Genomic DNA, 26,608 nt, shown 5'->3' on the forward strand with positions numbered 1-26,608 from the left:
AGCATGTCACTCTCCTCACACTTCGCCCAGTCACGAATATAATAGTTGTGCGCCTTTTAAAGTACAATCTTATTTTTCTTTCAGAATTCCTGGTTGGCCGCTTCTATTTTCTAGATAGGCATGTTCTCCTAAAAGAATAGCTAGAGGGGGATGGGCAGTTTCTTAGTCTAATAGTGAAGCTCTTATTAACCTCTGAACTCCCCTGAAGTGCTGTGCTCAGTAACTGTGATTTACTAGGATGTATGTATGTGATTTACTAGAATGAACCAGGTGAATCAAAATAGACGGGGGTGTGGTCAGTTGCCCCTTCCACTCTAGTGTGTGAGATATTCAAGTCTACACCTAATTTTATTACAGTAACTCAGATCCTCTAAATATCTTTTAATAAATATACCTGCCCCCCAAAAAAACAGTACTTTCTCTTTTCTTAGTTCTTAATAATGTTCTAAATTATAAATTTTCCTGGACAATAAGGCAGAAGTGTTTGTCTCGGGCAGAAACTAAACAAAGACTTTCTAGTCAATAAACCTGATTGAAGTAAAATAATCTGATATATAATCTGATTTACTTCAGATTATTTATTTTAGGTACATCAATTTAGAAAGCATTAAACATACACATCACTGTTCCCTACTAGATACACCAGAATTGCGAACACTGCTGTCAAAGCACAGAAAAATAATAACAACAGAATGCCATCCAGTGTCGGGGTGATGCACACTCGCAATATTTTCCAAAAACAATTTACCATGCTTTATCTACCAAAATCGCAAGACTTCCAGGCACAGTGCCGCTTCCTGAAAGTGCTGAGCTATGTTGTCCTATGGGTGTATGTCAACGAATGGACACGGACAGTCCCTATGAAAGCTGGAAACAACCTAGATACTCATCAGTAAAGATCAGATAAGTCACAAATAAGCCTGCGGGTGAAGGGCATCACTGTGCACCTTCAGTGGATAGCAGACACGCGATGAAAAGAATGAGGGGTAAATATGAAAATAAAAGTTGTTTTTAAAAAATCAAGCCATGAGTTAGTACACACCCTGTTGGAATTATCATTAGGAAAGGGGAAATATACACAGACACTTGCATGCACCAGTACAAGTCTAAAAAGATAAGGATGGATACTTAAGTATTGCTAATGCAAGAAACTGACGAATTTCACTCTTTACTTGACATCGTTCTTGACTATTTTAACTCCATAGTATGCTCTTACCACATTTGGTTTTATAATCTCTACTGAGACGGATTGCTCTTGAACCCCTGACGGTAGAACGCTGTAATTGCCTGCAGGATGAAGCTGACCACACACCTTATCATGTCCAGCACGATTACACATTAACACCAAAATTCTAGCTCCAGATCAGAAGGCTGCACACAGGGCCTTCGGCCCATCCCATTTCTTTCTTATTTCTCACTGAGCAGGGTCAGTTAAAAGCAATATGCCTCACTTCCTTCAGCGGCATCCAGCCCAATGCTTTAACAGTACTGGCTATAAGCAAGCTTTGCATTGCTTGTTGTGAGATCAGAGCGTTAAGGTTAGAATTTTAATGTAAAAAACACGAATCTTCAACTTCCCTGACCATGCAGATGTGGCTGTAAATTACTTCCAGATTAAAGAAACAATGATTTAATTAAAGCATAGAGATACTACTTCCAACACTAAGCAAAGCAACTCTACAGTAAAAAAGACAGGAACCTTTAAGAGTTCCAAGGAACTATCCCAAAGGGTTAGGCAAATATCCAAATTTTAAACAAGTACCTTGATTGGGGGCACTTGATTGAAAAAGAAGAGTGTAACGGACTGGGGAGAGGGCTCAGTGGGTAGAATGTCTGCTGCACAAGCAGGAGGGCCTGACTTCACATCTGCAGCATTCAGAGCAAGCCGGGTGCAGAGTCGTGCATGTGCCTGTCATTCCTGTGCCAATGGGAAGACACGGGCATCACTGGGGCTCCATGGACTGCCAGCTGGGAGCCATCAGTGAGCTCCAGGTTCGCGTCTCAAGCAGTAAAGAGGAAGGTGCCTGATGTCACACTTTGACCTGCACAAGCACATGAATACTTATACATACACATGAACATATTCACATACCACATAAAAATAAGACTGACGTACATATACATAATTTTCTTTATTTCTTGGTGCAAACTATGATTTCTCTCTCTGTCTCTCTCTCTCTCTCTCTCTCTCTCTCTCTCTCTCTCTCTCACACACACACACACACACACACACACACACACGCAAAACAAAAACATTAGGTTCAGCTTCTGGCACACATTTATAACTGTGAATAGGAACCACACATCAGAGTGGACTGATTATTGATTTCTTAATGGATTACTGCTGCACAAATTTACACTCACCAAAAAAACTATCAATCTTTAGGTAATAATTATAAACCTATCACAGTACATGCAGCATTTTGCCTGAATTGAAACTTACGGCTATCTGCCGGGAAATGACCAATTTTCTGTTTCTCTGGTTCCAACCACAACACAGAATGGGGAACAGCTGTTGACACCGAATGCTATTATAGGACCTGGTTTGTAAGAGCCACAGCACCTATCACCTGGAAATTGCTATGAGAGAGGTGAACAATCAAGTCCTTGAGGACTTTTCCTTATAATTCATTGGCTATGAAAACTGTAAATAAAATAGGTAGAAGACAGTTATGCTTATTAATTACCAAAGGCCTTTCATTACTGGCAGGTTGTGGAGGCAGGGTCAATGGGACCCTGACAAGAGTTATGCTTCATATCTAGCGTCAAGCCTCTCTCCAGATCTGCATAAGAAGCTTTAGAAATAACGAAGATACAAAGGTAGGTCTCTGTTTAAATCCAAAACAATTCTTGCTAAATATTGCTTTTAGTATATACCCAGTGGGACACCATTACAGTTAAGAAACTACTTGCCAGCAGTCCTTAATCACCGGGTATCACTGTGAAAAAGTATTAATCAATTAATGTTTTAATGCTCATATTTTCCAGCTGTGGGGTTTAGATACTTCCCCCTCCTTCCAGACAGTTAATCCCATTCTGAGCTATGATGGGCAACAGCCATAAGATGAAAAGAGGGAATTCAACCCAAAAGCAGGAGTTATCATCGACTTTATACTTGTTTTCATGTCCTAGTCAAAAATTGAGTTAGATACATTCAATCTTCTAAAATGCTGAAGTTTTTTTCATAGAATTAACTAACTTTAAAAAAAACGTAAATTCTCTAACATCCAAGGCACTAAAGAAATGAGACTTGATTGTTTTCAGGAAGTCTTTACTTTCCTAAGTACTATGAGACCATTAAATTACAATGATAATCAAACATAATAATTAAAATACTATTAAGTATAAAACAAAATCAAATAGGAAAGCTAAATAAAGTTGCCATTGTAAAGTTAACAAAATGGGTTTGTGATGAACACGTTTGGGAGAGTGAAATTTAGAGAGGGCAAACTTGTCTTCTCGTTTGTTTGTTTTTTTAACAAATAAGAATTGTCTAAATATTATAGCGATCAATTCAGGAAAAAACATATTCTCTGGAATACAAATGGTGCTTTAGACTGAGGAATTCTTGCTTAACTTTCAGACCTTAAGAACCCCATGCACTAAATATGAAGAATCGGATGAAAATGGCTACAGGCTAAAAAGAAAAACATGAAACAGGGCTGGAAAATAAGTGAAACTTATGCAAATCACTACAATTATTTATTAAAATGTGATACATAGGTATCATTATTACCATTATTTATCTAATTGAAGGAAGTGTTTAGAAAAATCTCAAATTCATCTACTAATAAGACTTGAATCCAGCTCTGAACAACCTGAAAGTCAGTATTAACTACTTCTACAAAGCTATGCCAAGCAGCTACACCTACGGGAACTGCTATGGTCCACACAAGTACCCATTCCGTGTTATAAATGAAGCAAATACACAGATAAATAGGGATGGAAGAAAGGAACACCCTGTTAAAGCCACAGGCTAGACATTTCATCCCTGTGTACTCTCCCCCAATGAGATCTTGGTCCTGTTTAGAGATTTCTACAGTGCAGACTTTGGAGTGGATATACCACGCTTGACTTCTAGAGAATTCTTTTCACCAAAGACTCAGGACAGGAAGCCAACTAATCCATGAGTCCATGTTCATGTTCTACTGTGCTCCTTGCTGTACTGCAGATATTGAGGTTACTACAGTGAACAAGACTAGTAATATTCCTCAAGAATGTATTGGGAGAAAAAAACATATAAATTCAATTATTTCAAACAGTGTTAAGGCAATAAAGTGGAGAACTATTAAAGAATGTCTAGGTAGGGGTTCTGAACTGCTGGGCTTCAGTTAAGAGGCAACCAACAGAATGAGTGAAGAAAAGAATACCTTCAAGAATGATGCAGGAAGAGTATTGAGAGGAAAACTGACTTGCTAAGTCAAGGAAAACAAACCATAATAGAATGAATGTAAAGAGGACCTTCTAGACTTTGAAAACTGCTTTTCATTTATTCTGTTTCAATGTAAAGTTTGTTTCTTCTTTATTTATAGCAGTGGAGTTATAACCTGATTCCGACTTCAGAAAGTCCAGGTCTATGGACTATTCAGATCTTGGTGATGAAGGTGGCAGAATGAAGGCAGAAGTCAAATCTGCCACAGCATGGTAGACTTAAATGACTGCAGACTGAAGTAACAGGACAAGGCAGGGTACGTCCAGCTTCCACTCGGGAGCGACTTGGGAGTCACTCACTGGGCTGTGCAGGACTGGAAGTTTGCAGAAAGCAATGGTACTAGAGGTCATTATGTTGTTAAATCCATCCGAAGTCTCTATAGAAATCACGGGAGAAAAGGCCCGGCTGGTGGGGACGGACTGGCTGCCTGTGGATGACAGTGAGTAGCAGTCTCTATTCCGCTGACAAGACCTCCAGCGCGGAGATTCTCTTAGAGAAGTTGACACCACGCACTTCTACCAAAAGCTTCTCATTGCTAATGCCAACCTCCTGGATGACCTTCTTCACTTTCAACAGGCACAGTAGAAACAGAAACTCAGAAACCAGTATTCACAGCTAAGCTCGGGGACTCACAGACAGGAAGACGTGAACCCATCACTTTCAAAGCAAAAGAACTTTTAAAACAATACGTGTTTTGCAATAAAAAAAAATGATAAATAGCATCAGTTTCCAGAGTTGTGACTATTCAGACACATGATCCTGAAGACACATTAAAATCCCAAATATCCATAAACAACAATAAAAAGAAAGGGGGGGGTGCGTGCTGAACTATCCAGCTATTCTTAGGGGGCCACCCAGTTGCTTGTTTTTGCCCATTGAACTGAATCATTTTTAAAACTGAATTTGTGGTTGGACAATTTCATACAAGTATATAATATATTCTGATTCCTCTCTTCCACCCTCTTTATTACCTTCTTCCTGGCCTTACCAACACTCACCTCCCATCCAGACCTGCCCCTTTCCCAGGTTGATCTGCTTTGGTTCTGTTTTGTGACTCATTTCGTTTAATCAGAGTTGTCTATGTAAGCACTGAACTGGAAGTGTTCATTGGAATCTGGTCAGTGTCATCAGAGGTAACCCAATTTTAAAATTATAATTTAAAACAATCTTAGACGGTGGATAAAAGTATTTTATAATGACTCAAAGTACACACAAAATCAAAAAAAAGGGGGAAAACTCAAGCAGAAAATGACACATCTATCAGTGCACAAGGTTCTTTACAACCATTATCATTAAATTGCTACTTCAGATTTACAAACTCAAATTTGCATCTTCAGTTAGGATTAAATATGCTGTTGTCCTATGTAATGTCACCAGTTAAATATTAAAGACTTAATTCACAGATCTTTATGCCAAGCAAATTTCATTTTACGAGCTTGCAAACAGCGTACAATTCTGTTGTAACATTTAAAGGAAAAAAAAGTTCTAGGTAGAAAAGACTCAGGGTGAAGACTGTGGCGGGAAGATGGCTAGGACACAAGGATGCTGAAGTCCTGAGCTGTTTCTGAGACCCCCATGATGAAGGAAAGAAGTAAAACCCATTCCTGAAAGTTGTTCAGTGACTGTCCCACGTGTGTTTGTACACACACACACACACACAGAGAGAGAGAGAGAGAGAGAGAGAGATACACACACACTCATAAATACATAAATGTAATGAAAAGATGCCCTGTTAAAACACACTGACAGCACCTGATATTCTCTGCACTAATGAGCACACTGCCTTGTACCTTTCGACTCTAGAGAATCTTGACAGACTAGATAACGGCTGCGCATCCGACAAACCGCTTGGATATTGTTTAGACACATTTAAAGAATACTTCAAGGAAAGATTAAACGGAGGGGGAAATGTTCGGTAAAGGCTGTGTCTCTCGCTCCAGGTACTATTATAATAATGACATCATGGACAGATGTGATAATTACCACAATTGCCAGAGGAAAATTGAGGTCTGGCCTCCAGCGCCTGCATAAACAGAACTGCCCAACAGTTTCAGGGAAGAGCTGTTTGAGCCATAAGCTTGACAGTGATCTTTCATTTCTACATTCTAGACAAAAACTGAGTCACAACAGCAGTAGTGCATGCCTTTTTCATGTAGTTACTGAAGGGCCAATCTATGTTGGGAAGAACTTGGATCAGAGAGATTAGAAATACCACTAGAAATCAGACTAATAACAATGACTTTAGAACTCCAACTTTAAGAATTCCAACCTCTTAACTCTTACGTCTTACCCATAAATAACCAAACTATTGGGGGGCTAACTTTTAGCTCTTTTAGTGGGGGTGTGAGCATCTGGATACCCTCTACCAAACTCCCCTGGAGTCTTCTATAAACACCAGTGATGCTGTCGGCAAGACAGGCTTCTTGAAGCCACATAAAGCTTCCAAACACCCAGACTTCTACTCCAGTGGAGTATTCTGCTTGGATGAGTGTGGAGAAGATGGGCTGAGCTGGTGCCCACTGAGCGCATTCATTTTAAAACTAGATAATGAGATCTCTGATGTCTTCCACAGAGAACACAATTGAAATGACCAAACCAAGTAACTGATCAGGTAGCATCTAGGCTAACTAGGATGGGTGTTTAATTCATCGAGCCAATTCACACAGATTAACTTGCAAGGGATTACCAAGTCCATAGACAGCTTTCTTAACTGAGAGACTTGCGCACCATGTTAGCTAGCTTTTGTGTAAATGAGAAACTCATATTTCTTTTTATTTTTTTAAAAAGGGGGAGGGGTCTTGAAATGCACTAGACATTGTAAGCAAGCTTTCTAAGTTCCCTTTATGAATCCCTACAGCCAGAGAGGATAAGCATCAGCTTGTCCTACTTTACAAATCAGTACATGAAGTCAGAACACTGCCCAGCACAGATACAGATCCCGATTCCAAAGCCCTACCTTGTCTGCTGCCCTCAAACTACAAAAATTAGAAGGCCATTTTCCCTGCCCTCAAACAGTTTCCAGTCCTCCAAGAGAGCTAAGCTGCTGCCACGGTCACCAAGTAAAAAGAGTAAGGAGATAGGAGATGGCAAACTCTTCCCAGCCTTTAGAGAGGTCACTGCTAAAACAAAAGGCTGGGCAACCCGCACCAATCATACGTGTGCTTGATAACTTTGACCAAAGGCTTGTTAGTGTCTACAGATGAAAAAAAAAATCTCTATCTATACCTTTCTGTGAAATCTTTGGACGGATGTCCCATCTTGTCCCTGATTCCTCAGAAGATAAGAGGAAAACCAGACCGGACACCTGTCTGACACAAAGCGCTGAGACAAGCGACAAAGAGATGACAAGCGACATACAGGATGATCAGTACGAAAAGCCTTGAGACTTCAGAGTAACACCAGGAGTTCACTCACTGCCACTTCTCACTATGTAAGCAAACAAGCTCACTCTAAAGAAGAAAACAAAAGGCAAAGAAAAGTAAGTCTCTCTGGACAAGGCCAAGGAGGTCCACAAGTCTGGTAGCTCTGGCCTGGCCCCAAACACAGCTTCTGAGTCACCACCCTTAAAAGAAATGCATTACTACTGCGTAATTACTCCTTCAATTATTCCCCCCATGCAAATATCGCAGGTTTGCTTGTGATTTGTTCTAATTAGGTAATTTTGTTTTCATTGCTTCAGTAATTGATTTGAATACAACAGCATTAATAACTGCTTTATATCTGCGTACGCATTTAGTTTCAAACAATATTCCTGAGTTTGTTTACCTGAAAACACCCATACAGATAAAAAGTAAAACACGTAGTGAGACATGCAGGCATGCTGATAAGATCTTAGATAATGATTTAGACTACTTTCAAAAATTTTGGATGCTAATGAAAAGCAAAAGCAAAAATCTCTTCTTTCGTAGAAGACCATTTACAATAATACAAATCCAACAAAGGTATGGGGTCCTTCTCAGCTACTGCCTGATTCAGCTTTTCTCGACTTACAGTGCTTACAAGCATGAATAACCATCATTCTGTATAATTTGTCAAATGCCAGTCACCGCTCCAGAAAATGTCCACCCATAATTTCTAATGCTCATAATTACCTTGTTTCACAATCAAACTGAGACCCTACGAGATCTGACCAGGATACCCACATTTAATAAAAATCAAGGGAGAATAAAGAGGAAAACACACTCAGTTCTAAGGTTTGTAGAAATATGATTAAATTATCTTTCAGTAACAAATTACAGGTACCACCCAAAAACTGTAGTGTCTTCTGAGATGGACAAAGTATCAGGTTTAATTTATTCTGGACATTATATTTAGGCTTTGAAATCATTTTGCAGAGTGTGTTTTACAAATAAAATAATTACTTTTATTAGTCTTTAAAAATGGTTTTCTTAAGCATGTTAAGCACATCCCTAACTTTTTTTATTTGTTTACTTGTTATTTTTTGCAACAAGGTGTTCCTATGTAGTCCTGGCTAGCCTAGAACTCACTTTGTAGACCAGACTGGCCTCAAACTCCCAGAGATCGACATATTTTCGCCTCCCTTGTGCTGGCATTAAAGCCCTGAACCATCACACCCACTTGGCTTTATTATTTATGGGCCTCGTGAACCTCTTCTTCACAGCAATTTACACAGTATAATACACATAAATTTCATCTCATATCTCATAAGGTTTTATTAAGGAATTAACACAGGGTTAATTTCAGAGAACTGTTTCAACGGGTAAAAGCCAACCTGGGGCTCCCAGAAAGTCTTCTCATGCCGCAGTGAAGAAAAATGGCAGCTGAGGGACAGGACCAATGTTCAAGGCATCCCCGTCAGTTTTAGGATACACTAGTTGGATATTTTATATACAGAGTATAGTATTAACACATTATGAAGAAGATAAAGCCAATCAATGAGTCCAAGGTGGCCTCTGGTCACAGTACTAGTTCAGTCCATTAGATAATCTTCTGTAGATACTGCTAGCTACACACACACACACACACACACACACACCATTCTCATAGCTTGGGCTGGCTTCCAACTAGCTATGTAGCAGAGAATGATCTACTCCTGATTTTTTGTTTTGCTTTGTTTTGTTTTGTTTTTTTGACACAGGGTTCTCTGTGTAGCCCCGACTGTCCTAGAATTAGCTCTGCAGACCAAGCTGGCCTCAGACTCTGAGATCCACCTGCCTCTGCCTCCCGAGTGCTGGGATCAAAGGCGAGCACCTCCAGCACTGCCACCCGGCACTCACGATCTTCACTCCCCTCTCTGAGAGCTAAGATGACAGCCAGACAAGTGCTGCCAAGCCTGGTTCATGTGCTACAAGACACAGAGCCAGGGCCTTGAGCACACTGGACGAGCAGTCCACCAACAGCTCCATCTGCAACCCCTACACTCTTCACGTTGATGCTGCTTTTACTAGTCAGTGATTTAGGTCAAACACTTTAAGATGCAGTTCCGGCAATCTGAAGAAGCCTGCTTCTTCCCACGAAATCCAGTGCTTACCCATTCGCCTTCCGCTGAACCACTCCATGGCCATATTCCTCACTCAGGCAAGAAGGATCCTTAAAATATCTTCTTAAAATTCTGATTTTCTTTTGTTTACATTTTATGAAAAAAAAATGAACAGGAGAAACAGATTCTATTTCCTTTGCCACTTGACTGTCTACTCGCTCTTGCTTTACCAATTCCAGTGGTGGGTTTTCTCCCTCACTTACGAGTTCACTGTTCTAATTCTTCTTGACTTGTCTTTGGTTGTTTTCATATTTTACACCTCTGCTCTTTATTTTTCCCCCTTTTCCTTTTCAAATGTCTCAACTTATTTCACTAGCTCTACCCAATTAATAGTATACCATAGTCATCTTATAAAAAGTATTTTTTTTGCCTAAACATGCTCACACAAAATATTAGCAATTCTTGGTCTTGGGAGATGACTCAGTGAATAAACTGCTTGCTGTGAAGGCATGAGGACCTGAGCTCAGATCCCTGGAACTCACTTAAAAAAAAAAAAAAAAGAAAGTCAGTTGTGGTAGGATGCACCTATAATCCTAGCTCTGGAGGATGCAAACAGAGGCAAATCCCCAAGGCTCCCCTGGCCAACCAGTCTAGCCAAATAGGTAAGTTCTGGGTTCACTAAGAGAGCTACTCTCAAAACCAGTACAGCAGAGAAAAATAGGGGAAGCCCACAATGCTGACCTCTGGTCTCACATGTGTCCATACACGCTACACACAAAAATAAAAACAGAAAACAAAATTTAAAAATACAAAGCCACACTCAATGGAGTCATAAACTGATAAGCATTAAAAAAGAGAATAATAAGGCTATTATAAGAAATAAACTTGCAGCCAGGAGGTGGTGGTGCATGCCTGTAATGCCACCACTCAGGAGACAGAGGCAGGTTAATCTCTGTGAGTTTGAGGCCAGCCTGGACTACAAAGCAAGTTCCTGGACAGCCAGAACTGTTACACAGAGTCTCAAAAAACTGAAGGAAGCAAGGAAAGAAGGAAGGAAGGAAGGAAGGAAGGAAGGAAGGAAGGAAGGAAGGAAGGAAGGAAGGAAGACTTGTTTGTCCTATACGAGACAGAACAGAAAATCTATGTATAATTTTTTAACTCCTACTGGTATTTCTTTTCCCGTTTTCTGCTACAATTTCTCCCTTGTTTTTACCAGAAGTCATTTTAGCATCTTGATGTACATTATTGAATGCATAACATCTTAATCTATGAATGAATAGCACCCACATTTAGGAGTACAACACATTACCTGGAATTTTAGCTGCAATAGTTAAGAAAATACTTTACAGGCAACTAAAACAGTATGCAATAAATATGAGGCTAATATTTGCATACAGAAGTGCCCTTAGGTTTCAGTATTTACCCTCAGTAGCACTTGACCAGTTCAGAGGACGCGACAGCACTGCCATTTGAGGCTCAGCTCCTAGAGGAGAGTCACTACCAGCTCTCGTACAGAGCAGCTCCACATTTCATTCATTTGAAAGAACGCTAACTAAATTCACTTACTTTTTCATTTTAATTACACAAGTAACAAATGCATTTGTTCTTTATAAGAGTTCCAAAGGATTAAATCTTTTTACAATTAAAAAAAAAAAAGACCTGTCTACACACAAATCATAAAATTGCATAAAGGGCATAGGTTTTATCTTGGTTGTGGCTTTATACACATGTTCATATATGTGCCTTAAGACATAACTAGCATTTTTTGTACAATGAAATGGGACTGTTATCTAATTAATTAATGGCCTTTCTAATTAGTTGATTTGTACTCAAACTAAAGCCACTCAGATTCATTAACCATGAACAGAACTAGCTTTACTGTGGCAAACTGCAGCAAAGCAATCTTTTGAATTCATGTTGCTGAGACATGGGGGGTTCAATTTTTTAGTTTATCCTGTTCTCCAGATCCTGGACCTAAACAGTCATTGGGTCATCAATTTAAGACAGGTGAACATCATATAGTTTAGGCTTTGAGAATTTAGATTCACAGCCAACACCAGTATTCTTTTCCTAGTTCTCAGTCTATATAAGCAAAATCAACTATCGTTTTCAAGTACTTTATAAAAATTTAATATTGTAATAGAATTCACTTTATCTTTCAAAATAGCATTGTCATCAGTATTCTTATTCTGTGTAATTTTGAAACTGTACCCCCAAATGATTAGGAACTGCCTACTTACTGTTTAACAGCTACACACTCTATTAAAGGGCCTACCTTCCAATTTTCAAATAATAAATAAGTGATCTCAGCAATGCTTTGTAAAATATTTTTTACATATATTTTATAATTGGTAAGTAAATTCTCAGACTTATAAGTTACATAAATGCTATTTCCCAACCTAAACAGTAATCAATATACTGAAACTTAAGGGATATCAGACAATGTAAAGGATAAATATTTATCCAAGTCTAAATAAAGATCATATATAAGCATTTTACAAGAGAAACCTATTTGTACAAACAAATATTATGTATTAAAAATGTGTATATTTTAAAAATCAAAAGTAAAACATGAAATCTTAGGAAAACAGCCATAGTAGAAATGTCTATACAGTATAGTTAAAAAACAAAACATGCCCTTGCAAAACTCAACTGGAAATTCTCCAAGTTAATTCAACTGAAAGAGAATAATGCAGTACCCTCAGCACTTCAAAACATTCCCAAGCCTTACATTTAGTAAGAAGAAGGCAGAGCTGATACAGTGAAGTGTAAGGAGATCTACAGCTTCAATGATAATAAGAGAGAAATGACAAAAATGTCAAGGGTGTCGACACCATGAATGTTAATTTATTAGAACGTGACTTTTCCCTGATTAATTACATGCTCTTCAAAATATCTGCAGTGCACAAGAAAAGTTAATTGAAGCATTTCATCTTGTGCATGCTACTAAAAACAGCTTTCCATAAGTGACAGAGAGCTGCCTTTAAAATTACATATGGAATTCAATCTGTAAACTCTAAACGTTCTACGGAAAGATGGCACAATAGTCCTGAAGACGATGACACCTCACGGAAGCCCTTACAGCATCGTTGTCTTAGGTCCCGCTGAAAATGACGGGGCAGGAAAACTTTAAAGAGAGCCGTAGACTCTCACAGAGTCTTTATGGGACTGCCTGCAAACTGATAAATCTTTTAAAAGGAGGTATTATAAAAGTAAAAACATACTTAGAAAGACACAGGTATATGAGGATTTAAAGTCATTTAACATCTAAGACATCAGAATTCCAAATTGCATCAACTTGGTCAAAAGCACCTATTTTAAGTAGGTGTGTAATATGGCGACCTTAAATAGTTATTTCATGCAATAAATGGCTTCTGGCCTTCTACAAGACATAGTATATAAAGTGACTAGGGAGACAGATAAAATGTGACCATGGCCCCAATGGCAGCAGGAGAAATCTCAGACTTGTTTCTTTGCAATCAACATGTGACCCCATAATACAAATATATGCTTCGAAAATATTCTGTAATCTATACACAATACTTACAATATCTTTTATAATAGCTGCCATGAAATATTATAATTCTGAGAGAGAATCTCATTTGCAATGGTCAGATTATGTCAGTGGTTCCAGGGAACCAATGCTTTGGTTTTGTTCTTTCAACCCTGAGCTCACTAAGGTGGCTTTCCTGAGTGTTAGACCTCTTTCTCATCTTCAACTAAAGCAGCATTAACGCCTCTTAAACTGCTGACCACATTCACCTGTCAATGTTTCTGTGCATCCAAGCTGGAATGGATGAGAGAGCCTTTACAGACTTAAGGTTTAAAGTCAACATTTAACAAATTTAAGACAGATATAAATCACACTAAAGAAAATGAATAGATCACAAGTATTGCTTATTACCTATTACATGTGTTAATGTAGGTAATAGAATTTGACTGAGCAAGGTGACAGAGGTAGGAGAAGGAACAGAACAGGAGGAGGAAGAAATTATTGTTTTATATTATTATTATGCTATTATTATTATTTATTAATATTATTTTGGAACTTTTGGCTAAAACCAGAGCTGGGCACCTACTTCCACTATCATTTAAAGGAGAAGAAACTATTTCGAAGAACTTGGGCAGCACTATCTCTGTGGTGGGACTGAATACCGTGCCCTGAAATACTTGAATCTGTAGCTCTCACCTAATGGCCTTCACGATTACCCATGCAGTCAGTTCACAAGAGAGAAATCATCAGATGAAGCCAAAGGGGTGGGGCAGGCCCTATGCTATGGGATGAAATAGCAGGTCACCCGAACCTAAGAGATGCCCTCTTCAGGACACCTCGCTCTCCATCCCTGAACAGCAGCCACGTATCACATAAAATAAGTGTTCAATAAATGCTTCCTAGACCAATCAAATGCTCACTTTAGAGAGCTCTGAATTTATTACACAAAGGAAGTCTCAGGTGTTTTTGTTATTAACATTCATATAGAATATGATGGCATCTTAGGAAATTACAATCTTAAAATCAAATTCTCTAATACATATTTTAAACAAAAAGTATGTTAATTAAGGTATTAGTGGTAAGACATCATTCCCTAGGCAATATTATACATTCTTAAAAAAATAAAAATATAGTACCTACATATTTATCTCAAAGTTCTTAAAAAGAATCTGAATTAGAATGCTAAAATTCCTTGACTATGTAGCAGAACTGACTGGTACCTATTTAATAATTAGTCATATACTATAAGTTGCATGTTTATTAAGAAAGATACAAGTTAGAGGATAAAGGTAATTTATTAGAATATAAACATTTGGATTTATGGTAAATACTAGGCTTAGAGTTTTTAAATACATATAATTTATAACAATAAATATGCCACAAAAACTTTAAAAGAAAAGGACTCAGATATTTTATTTAAAAACCAGTGAGTCAATATCATAAGATATCTCAACTTCTCAAAATAGAATAAAGGGATTCGGTTAAGCAAGGAGTTTACAAAGTCATGTGGCTATGCATTTCAACAGAGAAGTTTTACTCAATGGGATAACCGAGGGAACAAGGCCACTGGTCAAAATTCTAACAACTACTGATGACTGAATTTTTAAGAACACTGGAGTGGCGTTGATGCAGGACAGGACAATGAAATGAACGGGCACAGGTGGCCACTGACAAGGGCCTCATGCTTCAATCTAGCCTGCTCCCTCCCCCCCCCCCTGCTGACTGCTATCACCTCCCAAATTCAAAACTAGGAATTTTTTTCCAGTGACTTAGCTCTAAGTGTTTCCTATCTTTGCTGACTGCCAGGACACAGCCCAATCTAACCAGCAACTTACGGATCACACTCAGTTTCCCATTTCCTAACGCTCTTATCAAAGTTCACTTTAAAACGTGACCCACATCCTTCTCTCCTTCTTCATCTTGTTACCGCTGGCTCTCATGGCTTGTCACTTAATCATTACAGCAGCCTGCTAGAGAAGCCCCAACTGACCATCCACAGCCTGCTCCTCACCCCCACCTCCATGTTACAGTCACTTAAACCCACGTCAATCAAAACAAAAAACAAAACAAAAGAAAACAAAAAAACAAAAAACTGAAATCACCTGCTTCCTTAGCACTCTGGGCTCCACTCAAAGTTAAAGCCAGGTTTCCTGTCATACAAGATATTCCAGAGTTCTACATTGATTAACTCTCCAGGGTCATCCGTGCCTTCAAATTCCTACAGCCCAGCTTTACACTCCTTAAATATCAGCCGGCTCATTTCTCTTTCCCAGAATGCCATACGTTCTTTTTCACCCCTCACTGGGAGTAGCCATTTAAAGGAAGCCTTTCGCTTCTTTCCTAACTCCTTCATGCTTACCACATGTCAGCTAAAATGGCTTTTTTCTAGAAAATTTCCTCTGAAGTCGTGGGACGTCTCACCTTCTCGAACCAACTCAGCTTACTACAATATGATACTGGGCATAAATTGAGGTCTGTCCCATCAGAGTATAGCTCCTGAGGGGCAAAGCTAGCAGACCTCTTCATTCCCCTCACCTTGGAGAGATTAGCAGGCAAACATTTGCCGACTTAATCTACTAGAATAATAAAGGAAAGAGGCAATCATCTGAGACTAAATGTCATAGTTTACATTGACTTCAAACAATTAAGCTATCACACCAAAAATGTACAATGCGGACTACGAAGCGGTCAGAAGGTAAGACCTTATGGCACTCTGGGCTAGAGAGATGGCTCAGTGGTTAAGAGCACACACGGCTCTAGCAGGGGATCTGAATTTGGATTCCAGAGCCCATTACCACCTGCCACTTCAGCTCCCAGGGACCTGACGATCCCTTCTGAACTCTGCAGGCACCTGAACATTGGCACAGTGATCCGATGTCGACTTACTCATAAATATAATTGAGAACAACGCAAGTTTTTATAAAAGAACTTATCAAACCGAATTCAGAAGCATTAAATGAGATTAAGTTTAAGATGGGGACTCTAGGTAAAGAACTGGTGGGCAGCATGGCTGGAAACCCCACTAGGATTTCCTGTTTGCTGTCTTAATGACCGGTGTCTCTGTAGCACAGACGATAAGCAAGGACCTCTACACACACCGTAGAGATCGCTACACACACCACAACGAGAAACCTTTAGTTATGAACACTGAAACCACTAAAAGAAAACTCCGATAAATAGGCAAACTCTACTTTTTTCTAGTCACACACTTCATAGATGCACCAAGTAACAAATGATATTTTTAGTACCAAATGATCAGAAATACTGCCTCTGTTCTGTGCCCCATGCAGTAAACAGCCAGAGCAAAAGACCCAGATTTCAAGCTGTATCTGAAGACAATCCTTTTTTTCCTTATGAGTCTTTAGTACATTAAATAAATAAATAAATAAATAAACAAATAAATAAATAAATAAATAAATAACTCTACCACTCTGAGCAGCAGCCTCAGAGACGACGACGAATCAGATCCGACCATGTGCTGGCGGCTGTGCTGAGCAGTTTCCCTGTACTATATCACTTAACTACCACAGCAGCACAGTAGGGTAGGTCTTAGTTAGCTCCCAAATTCCAGATGGGAAACTGGAGCCCAGGGACGAGAAGTGAAACACTGTACTTTACATGTAAATCAGAAGTTAGTAGGTCACTGAGAAAGCAGGCGTTCGAGCGTAAGTCAGTGAACGCGCACACACGTTTGGATGTTCGGCTTTATGTCATCAAGTGGAGAAATTTTTTCCCTCCTCAGAGAGTTACTGTGGAGACTAAGTCAGGAGCATGAACGCATCATCCGGGCACCAGCTGTACCCTCAACAACATCGACACGTCTACCCCTCTCAGCCCAGCACTGATAAGAATTGTAAAGAAAAACAAATTCCTAAATATCCCTGATCAGTTTCAAAGTAGAGACACTGGAGTATCTGCTGACAAAGGAAAATACTATCAAATATATAATATATATTATATATATATATGATGCACATATACATATATAAGATATAAAAAAGAAAAGCAAAGTATTTTTCCTTCACTTTTTGAACTTTGACACTTATTTTCCATAATATCACAAGATCAAAAATACATCACTATTCAAAATATATCAATGTACCAAAAGGGAAGAGAAGCATTGGCTCCCAAGGCCTTCCTGCACGACAGCTTACAGGAGGAGTCCCAGTGAACTTAATCAACCATGTTACATTTCAGAACAGAAAACGGTCCTTCAAGTAGGAGAGGCAGAGTTTGACATAGACACAACCTTTATACAGGAAGCTGTGCTGTGTTTGAAGAAAGACCTTAATTCTCATCTCTAAACAGCCTAAAAAAAAAAAGAAGAAGAAGAAGAAGAAAAGAAAAAGAAGCGGGGAAGCCAGGCTAGAATGAGGTGCAGGGGAAGAAATACAATAGTTTTGCTGTCAATTACCAGCAAATATACGCTTACAATTGGTTCCTTTTAAACTGTTTTTCTTCCTTTCTCCTTTTGATACAGTTATGACACTTAACTCTGATGGCTATGAAGACAGCAAGCCAGAGATTTTTGTTGTTGCTTTCCGTTTGTTAGCAAGTGAGAACTAAATGTCAATATATATATATATATATATATATATATATATATATATATATATATATATATATATACCTGCACCTGAGCAAGCGTGCGCGCACGCGCACGCGCGCACACACACACACACACACACACACACACACACACACACTTCTATGAGTCCAAACAGCTAGGCTCTCCAGCCAACTCATCTGGTGTTACATTAGGAACATGGAAACATAGCTGAGCATGGCTGCCAAACTGAAGCTGCAGAGGACAACTCAGAAAGCCAGGGAGTCCCATAAGAAGCCATATTGCACAAATCATCTTGGAAGGCAGCTTGAGAGGAATAGTGACATCTCTCCAGCTTCACACCGATTCTCCTCTGCTTCCAAATGCTGGCCTTTTGTCACTAAAACATGGCTCCACATTGGGCCCAGCAGAAACCATCACAGGCTGCCATGGCAGTGACAAAAGTTAGCTAAGCAACCCCCAAGGCAATATCCCAACTCGGAATTTTGTCTTCCTTCGGTGTCTTAAGAGGTCAACTGACTTCTTCCAGCCTCAATTTTCACATGCAAGAAATAGAACTCGGGATACACGTCTGCCTCTCTGTGTTCTAAAAACAGAAACTAGCTATGAAAAGGAGGAATGTAAAACGCTATGAAAAGAATAAACTAGATTCTCTGACCTGATTATTGGTGAGAGCCCTGCAGAACTAGAATGACTGCTTCTTCCGATTCCATACGTGCCACCTGGCCATCGGGCTGACTGAGCAACAGCAGCGACTGCACAGCTGGGGCTTTGCAGTGACAGAAACAAAGTTTAAGTCACCCTGGACTTTCATAGTCCTTAAGTTCTAGCCTGCTACGAAATGCAATTTATTGGCATAAAAGTAGATGCAAGAGAAATTATGAATTTTAACCTTAAAACAATGTTCAAAGACTGATGAGATGGTTCAGTGGGCAAAATCGATTGCTGCCAAGCTTGACGGCCTGAGTTTAGTAACCAACGATCCACACGGTGGAAGGAAAGAGTTGACCAAAACCAACACCCCTGTGGCCTTGCCATGCATGTCACATACATACACACTAATTAATTAGTAGATATATTTTTAAATTAAATGTTAAAACCAGTCAGCTGTTAAGTATAGACTATTTGAAACTGATACTCAGGCAAGGTCACAAGAATTGGGAACAAGCTAACCCAGAAACAGACTGAGTCACAAGCGAAGTTTCATCTCATGGGCCAAAACACAATACGGATTATTTTTCTATCACCCTGTCTGAGCTGTCTATCTCAGATTCTTCACTTCCAGATTCTGTTTCTAAAATCACGTAACACTGTGGATTTCCAGTGGCCATCCAGGTACATACTGTCATCTCTGACACCGAAGATTGTCAGCAAACTCAACACGGACACTAATGATCTCAGGCAACAATGCTCATCCGCCTATCAAAGAGATTTTTATTCCAGAAGAAAAAAATCTAAAGCCTTCTATGAAAAAAAAATCACTCTAAAACACAGGAAGGTATCAGTGGAAGACATTCTGATCACTAATATCTGTTACCTCCTTGGAGGTTGTCTTAGTCATAATTTTAAAACCCAAAACTGTCAGACGCAATAACAATCTTCATTCTCACCCAAGTTGCCCCTGCTCTATTCTCACACTGTCAAATAAGGATAGCTGCTGTCATTGTTTTTATGCCATTGCTCCCACCCAGTATACAGATGCCCTTCATCTTAGAATAGTCTCTGAGGCCACTAAACCGATGGATGGTCGTATCTTCCTTACAATGATACTGATCCCTTCCCTGAAGGCAGAGCTGGGGGGTTATCATACCTTGCTGGCGCTATGGGCAGTATGCTAGTTTATAACAGACCATGCATTGTTGTTGTTGTTGTTTTCTTCTTTAAGCTTTTTAAAAAGAATCCTTCACCCCCCTTCCCTCCCCACACACACAAAGATCCCCCTTTCCCACTACGAAACTGTCTCATCCTACCAGAAAGTTTTCACACTGACTTCCAGCTTTCATACCTTCCTGTCCACACTTTAATTTCATGTCTGGAAGAAGCAGACTTGCAAGAAATACACTGGAAGTCTATCTTGTAATGCAGAGAACATGGTATTTCCATGTATCAAAGTCAATGGCGTGTGTCAACGGATACAGAAGCAAGTGATCTCACATACGAATGGATTTTCAGGCCCCACATGAAAAATGTATTCCAAGTTACAAACATCTGAGGGAAAGGTCTCTCTTCTAGTTAACAAATTAGAGTCTTTCTCAAACTCTGTTTGCCTGGGCCATCTAAAATGCTGATATTCTCCCAGATCTCCCAGAGAGGAAAACTGGGTATCTTCTCCATCTCACGCCTAAGTGGGTAACCTAGATACTGTAAATAGAGGCTACATAAAGGATGCAACAGACAGCTCTGAAGTTTGAGCCAAAATATTTAACCAGCAACTCTAAAAACACGGAACACTTAGCCAAAAACTGTACTAACATGGAATTGCCACGGGCTGGTAAATTTAAATTAAAAAAAAAAAGCTCACAAAACTATCAAACTTACATTTACTGTTGCTGGGTGAGGAAAGATCAAGTGTGAACAGAAAAAAGAAAAAGCAATTCAAATTAATCATTGCCATACTTTGCAATGTTTATTTTTAAAAAGAAGAGAAATGCCTCTTTGAATGAAGAAATCAGAAAAGAAGATCCCAAAGCAAAGATTTTCGTGCTAATTTTCTAGCAGTTACTAAGGATGGTGACAGATTAGTGTGACCAACAGTACTCTCTATTTTATATTCTCAATGTTTTTGAAAGTAGCTTAAAATCAACCAGAATACAATAGAAACTCCCTATAAATCTAACTTGACCTACTAGACATTTTTATGAAAAAGTTGTTTCTGACAAATAAAAACATATTCTACCAAAGTAGTAATAACATTAAATAGTAAAGTGCATAATCTCTATATACTATTACAGTAATATAACTTTTCTCAAATCAATAAGCAAAAAAAAAAGAGCGCTACAAGATCCATCACAAGAGAGTAACAATATAATTCACCAAGAATCACTCAACAACATCATTATTTTTCCCTTTCTACAACACAGAGGGATTTCAAAGTCTGCCTCAAGAATGAAATTTTCTGAGTAAGTTCTCCTCATTCACAAAAAGAAAGAAAAATTTTTTAAAAAGTAAAGCCAAACAGTCCAATCACAATTTCAAGTCATTTGCTAAGATCATTTGAAGGTAATGAAGTGCAAAATGTATTCAAGAGGAATTGACAAACTTTTGCTTAGAATTCAGACGTCTTCACTAATTATAAAATTTATAACTTTACAGGAACTTGTCAGGTTAAGGAGAACGTAAAAGGTGAATTTCTCTCAGATAACCAGAACTGATTTAATATGCTTGTAATTAAATAGGTTATTCAGTTATCAAGTCTTCAAAAAAGAAGTCTCCTTCACATATCACCCAAATCGAAAAGTTGTAAATTAAACTAAACTTAATATAAACCATGCCCTTTCTACTTCAGACTGTAACATATACCCAAAGTACAAAGGAAAGGACCTCTTAAGTTGTGTTGAGGAGTGGCAAACCATTTGCACTTAATTAACTAATCTGATAAAACATTTTAATTAGGAGGCAAACTACAATCTTAACAAATAAAGGCATCTCCTCCTCAGCCACTGACAGCATGCCAACTGCCTCTTTGGTACACTCAACAATGAATATTACATTCTCCATTTGAAAACACTAATATTAGAAAAGAGCCAAAACTGCCATTCCTGCAGACCCAAAACATGCTTTCCAGAAGTCTTCCTTCCTTTCTGGACAATCTAAAGCAAGCTGCTTTTGGCTTTGCTACAGAAAGGGATGTGAATGAGTTCCACAAATTGTCAATGACATTGCACTTGTAATCCTTTTGGGAAGAGATTTTTTACACTGCCTCATCTGTTTTTAAAAAGCAAGCAACACTCCAATTCTACCACTGATGCTTTAGCTTCATACCAAGACAAGAAAAAATTACTTCTAGTAAAAAGAAAAAGAAAAAAAAAAAACTACGAAGAAGACTTTGGAAAAACGACACATCCCCACAATTTTTTTTTAATCAAGCAACAACAAATCTAGGTATGAACTTGGAAGTCGAAACAATAGTCAGCAAATCCTAACATTTCTTACCTGGCACAGGTAAGCACCAGCTCGCAAACGCCACCTTGGGATAGTTCAGACTAGTAAGTAGGCTCATGGTTTATGATACTAGAACGAACGGAAATAAATCTGAGTTGTTCCTTCCTTAGCAAAAGCTACAGCAGCAGCCACACCACACAGTGAGCAGACCCCACAGACTGAACAAGTTCAAATTTCTCACTTGAGAATTAAAAAAGAAAAAAAAAAGAACATAAAATGAAGACTTACTGCTAGTCATGTGACTTGGTGAGGCCTGCTGTCCATTGGGTGTGCTTGAGGTGAGGTCAATGGCCATACTGGCGTGCTCCCCTTCAGGTGAAAGCTCATTGTCACCTGATTCAAAAAATAAAATCTTTTGGTTTCTGTTCATTGTCACATAACGTGTAATTACTTGGACTGCCTCAGATTCAAAGGGCATGCAAAACTGAATGCTTAAGAAACATGCTTTTCTTTTAAGAGAATCTACAAGGAAATAAAATATACAGTAAATGAATGAAATGAAAAAAAAAACCAAAAACACAACTCACTCATAATTAAAAAAAAAAAGAACAAACTTTATTATCATAACACTCTGACAGGTCGGTGGAGATGGGAGTATTTGGCATCCAAAATAATCCTAGAGAAAGCAGTAAGTTTTTTTCCTTAATAATCAAATTTAATTCTTCCATACACAATTCTTAAAGTGAAAGGTTTGTGTTAGCTGGATGGTTCAAAAAAGAGCTTGCTTTAAAAAAAAATTGTGACTTTAAGAAGCTAATTCTTTCATATTATGTGTCTGGAAAATTAGGTTACCTAGTAGTAAACCTCTAGTACACACCACACTACAAGATATATCTGTAACGGAATGTATTCTAAATTTAAATTAAATGGTAACCAATCAAATAGGAAGGTAAAGCTCTGTAAGCTACAATTATTAAATAATGTCCTTTATTAAATGAGTATATTTCTATGCCCCCTTCGTATTTTGCGTCTGTTAGAACTTCCTCATAGTCATTAACAGGTACAATAGTGACGAGCAGATAAAATTAGAGAACTCGTAACAAAAACTCATGGCTCAGGAATTCGCATGCAGGTAACACGAAGCTAACTTTATTACCCACGGCAAATTAATGAAAGTGAATACTCACATGTTAAGTAGCCATCAATAGCCTCTGCTTCCATAGTCAAAGTGCAGTGCTGTAAAACAAAAGATTATGACCTTAACCCAAGGAGTCCTCCTTGGATCTGCCATTAAACTCTTAACTTATTTGAAGCCCCAAGCAGTTAGTCCATGTTGCTCCTGCAACCTGTGCCCAAGAAACATACTACAGTGTACTGTGCGTGCTCATTTGCAAGTCATTGAACTCTCTGCAAATGATCTGATTCCTGCTGGAGATAGGATAAGGAAGATTAAGTGTGCTGTGAGATGGGCTGTAGCAAGAAACGAATGCCTCTCTTAACCAAAATTTACCTGTTTTAGCAGGGAAAAAAATGCAGAGGGGGTACACGTCGGATTTGCCATCTATCACCGCTATCTAAGTGTTTTACCATTCCCTACTTCCCAATCACACTGTTCTTTGAGGACTTCCCTCATATACAGACAGCTCTATTCACAATTGTTGCAAGTTGGTTCATCATGTTCTAAGAGGGAGGGGGAGAACAAACAAACATAAGAAAACAAAACAAAACAAAAATACTCAGTGCTAGATTGTATCTTGAAGGCTTCTGCAGCAGTTGGTCAACTCTCCGGCTTGTATTGACATTTTAGCCTACCCCAAATTCTGTGTAAGCACCTGCTCAACGGACCCTTAATTTCCTGCCAGACCATGGCTGCAGACAAACGCCAAGCCTACTTAAGACATTCGGATTTCCAACAGTTCAGAAACTTTTGGCTGTGCACGAGGGGATCATTTTCTACCCAAGTATGGGGGAATGGTTTTCAGGCACCAGCAACACAAAACAGAACTTAATCCTCTGAAACAAAAGTAAACTCTAAGAGACGACACCCCCTAGCTTTGATTTCATAGTGAAAAGATCGATAATCTAACTGGATTCTTTGAAAGGAAAAGTTAAAGAATTGACAAGTCCTAAAGAGATTTTTTTTTTACTTATTTTTTTTTCTTTGGCCCTGGTCCTTTTTGCCTTTAGTTTCAAAACTCTCACAGCACCAGCAGCTAAATTATTCACAATGAGCCATTTCTGTATTGATCGCCAAGTATATTTAGCCCTGGCTCCTGGAATTTCTCCATTACTTACTGGAAAACAGGCAGCTTCACTTCTTGTCTCCAAAACCACTTCCCTTCTCCCTCCCTCCCCTTCACCACCAGCCTCCCTACCCCCCCACCCCCAAAAAACTTTTCTTTCTTTCTTTATGGAATAATCAGATCAAATTCTCACCTCAGTAACTACATAGCAGTTAAAGCCCGACCTGCTCTACCCTTATCAAATTCTTTCAATTATGATTACATAAGGTTTTAAAGAAAGGGATCCATAAAGTTTAAAGGGGAGCAGTTTCTACGGAGATCTTACAGATGCGTCTATCTCTTTAAAAATGTACACATTTAACACACATACTAAAAGGAGGCGTCAGTTAGAAGCAAAAGAAGTCTACCCCATCAGTGAAATGGTCATTAAACCCTCAGAGAAGGAAAAGAAAGAAAAAGAAAAAGGAGAAAGAGAAACGAAATGTACATACAAAAGAAATTGTCCTTTGATTAAAAAACATTCATCACCATTTCCAGCTCTGTCGGGAGATCCCAGCTTCTTCTAACCCCTCAAAGAGGAGGTGACAATGTCGGGCTGAAGAGAAACGGAGAAAGAAAGAAAGAAGTTTTTTGTGTTCCCCCCCCCTCCCCTCCCTGGCCCCCTCCAGGCCAAGCCCCCTGCAGAGTTCAAGGCGAGGAGGAGGGGAAGCACTTTACAGGTGGGTCATTCCAAGCCCGAATCCAGCAAACAGATCGGCTGATAAACAAAACCAAGAAATGAGAGAGAAGGAACACTCCCCCCCCCCCACCTCCTCCTCCTTCTCCTCCTCCTTGTCCTCCTCCTCCCCCGCCCCCGCCCCCTCGTCCCTTTGGGATGGTCTAGTAGGAAAAGTCACTCAGGAATGGCACCACGTACTTTCAGGAAAGAGGAAAAAAAAAAGAGAGGGAGGGAGAGAGAGAGAGAGGTCAGTCAGTGCTACAGCAATGCGATTAACAAGAAGAGAAAAAACTTGATCCACCGGTTCCTTAAGAATCGACCAAAAGCTAAGACAAGAAAACTGAAAGAAAAAAGGGGAGGGGGTACGAGGGGAGGGACAGTCAGGCAGAACCCAGCAAGGAACCTAGGCCAACTTCACAGGACTGTTTTGTGGCCTCTGGCAAAATAGAAAAAAGAAAAAGAAATTAAATCTTCATTCCATCTCTCTCGCCCATACCAGAACCTGTCAAAGCGATTTAACTGCCGCTTTTATACATGTGTCACCCTCGGTTTTTTTTTTATTTATTTTTGTTTTGTTTTGTTTTGAATCTCAACAGGATAATACCTTCTATCTAGACAGCTGCAATTTATGCCGGGCTATCCAAGCTCTCTTCTTGGAATTCAAGTTAAAACAAAGCAAAAACAAGTCCAAATCCATGACAGCTATAGAGATGAGAACTGATTAATCCATTAACATCCCAGAAGCAGATTACAAGAAGGGGACGATACATTAAGGACATCATCTTCAACCAGATTCCCTGAGCGTCCTTTACAGAAAGCATTACCCTAATCAAAGCCACAACCCATCCCTCCCCAAAGAAAAGCGCCTATCTTATTATTATTATTACTGGTTAACAGCAACAAGTCATTCGACCACACCACACCGCTAAAGAAGATTCCATATAATTACACTTAACTTTGAAAACACTCCCCCCCTTTGCAAAGCATACACAAATTGATATATAATCTATGAACCAGAAGACAAATAAAACAAGAGCTGTTCTTCCCCACGCAAAAAGCCAAGCGGAGATTTACCTCAGCAGTGCATGCAGTAAAATAATCCCATCACCCTTTTGTTTGTGTTTACTGTTAGTGTGTCCTCTCCCTCTCTCTCTTTCTTTCTTTCCTGTGCCTAACGTGTGTTTGTGCACTGCAGTTGGTGGTGGAAACTAAGGCAGTGGATCTGTAGCTAAGGGTAATCCTGTTTTTACTTCCTCCATCTTCAGCGAGGAGCAGGGTTAGCCCGGGACAGCTGGTCAAACCCCGAGAAACCGATCCGGCGGAGCCCGAGCACATCTCCCCCGCCGGCCGGGCTCGCGCAGACACCCGCGGGCGGAGGGCAGGCAGCGGAGGTGGCGGCGGTAGCGGCGGCGGCAGCGGCGGCGGCGGCGGCGGCGGGGACGCGCGCCGGCTGGCGGGGGCGCGCGTGCGCGAGCGCCCGGGTCCGTGAAAGCCAAGCGAGCGCGCGGGCGGGAGGGCCGGGTGCGCGGGTCTGCGCGCTCGGCCGCTCGCTCGGCGCGCTCGGCAATCGATTACAGGACAAGTGCCGCGCGGTTCCGCGCCTCCTCCTCCGCG

The 26,608-nt window shown here is 39.6% G+C and overlaps 1 protein-coding gene across 7 annotated transcripts in view; it reads right to left on the reverse strand.

Annotated features, from left to right (window-relative positions):
- The window catches only part of Ikzf2 (IKAROS family zinc finger 2), a 149,205-nt gene extending 122,837 nt beyond the window's left edge, over window positions 1–26,368 (reverse strand). The window contains exons 1-4 of one of the 7 annotated variants that reach the window (XM_048459117.3): window positions 26,069–26,368; window positions 24,768–24,871; window positions 23,221–23,269; window positions 22,322–22,426 (exon numbers count right to left, since the gene is read on the reverse strand). In XM_048459117.3, the coding sequence (XP_048315074.2) occupies window positions 22,322–22,426; window positions 23,221–23,269; window positions 24,768–24,797 (184 nt within the window). In that variant the 5' untranslated portion in view covers window positions 24,798–24,871; window positions 26,069–26,368. Of the gene's footprint in view, window positions 1–22,084; window positions 22,163–22,321; window positions 22,427–23,220; window positions 23,270–24,767; window positions 24,930–25,192; window positions 25,443–26,068 lie in introns of those variants that run through there. The other 6 variants (XM_085698689.2, XM_085698714.2, XM_048459120.3 and 3 more) reach the window with 6 other exon arrangements.
- Between the last annotated feature and the right edge of the window lie 240 nt (window positions 26,369–26,608).

This window comes from Myodes glareolus, chromosome 1, assembly GCF_982192425.1.
Source record: "Myodes glareolus chromosome 1, mMyoGla1.1, whole genome shotgun sequence".
Lineage (NCBI taxonomy): Eukaryota > Metazoa > Chordata > Mammalia > Rodentia > Cricetidae > Myodes > Myodes glareolus.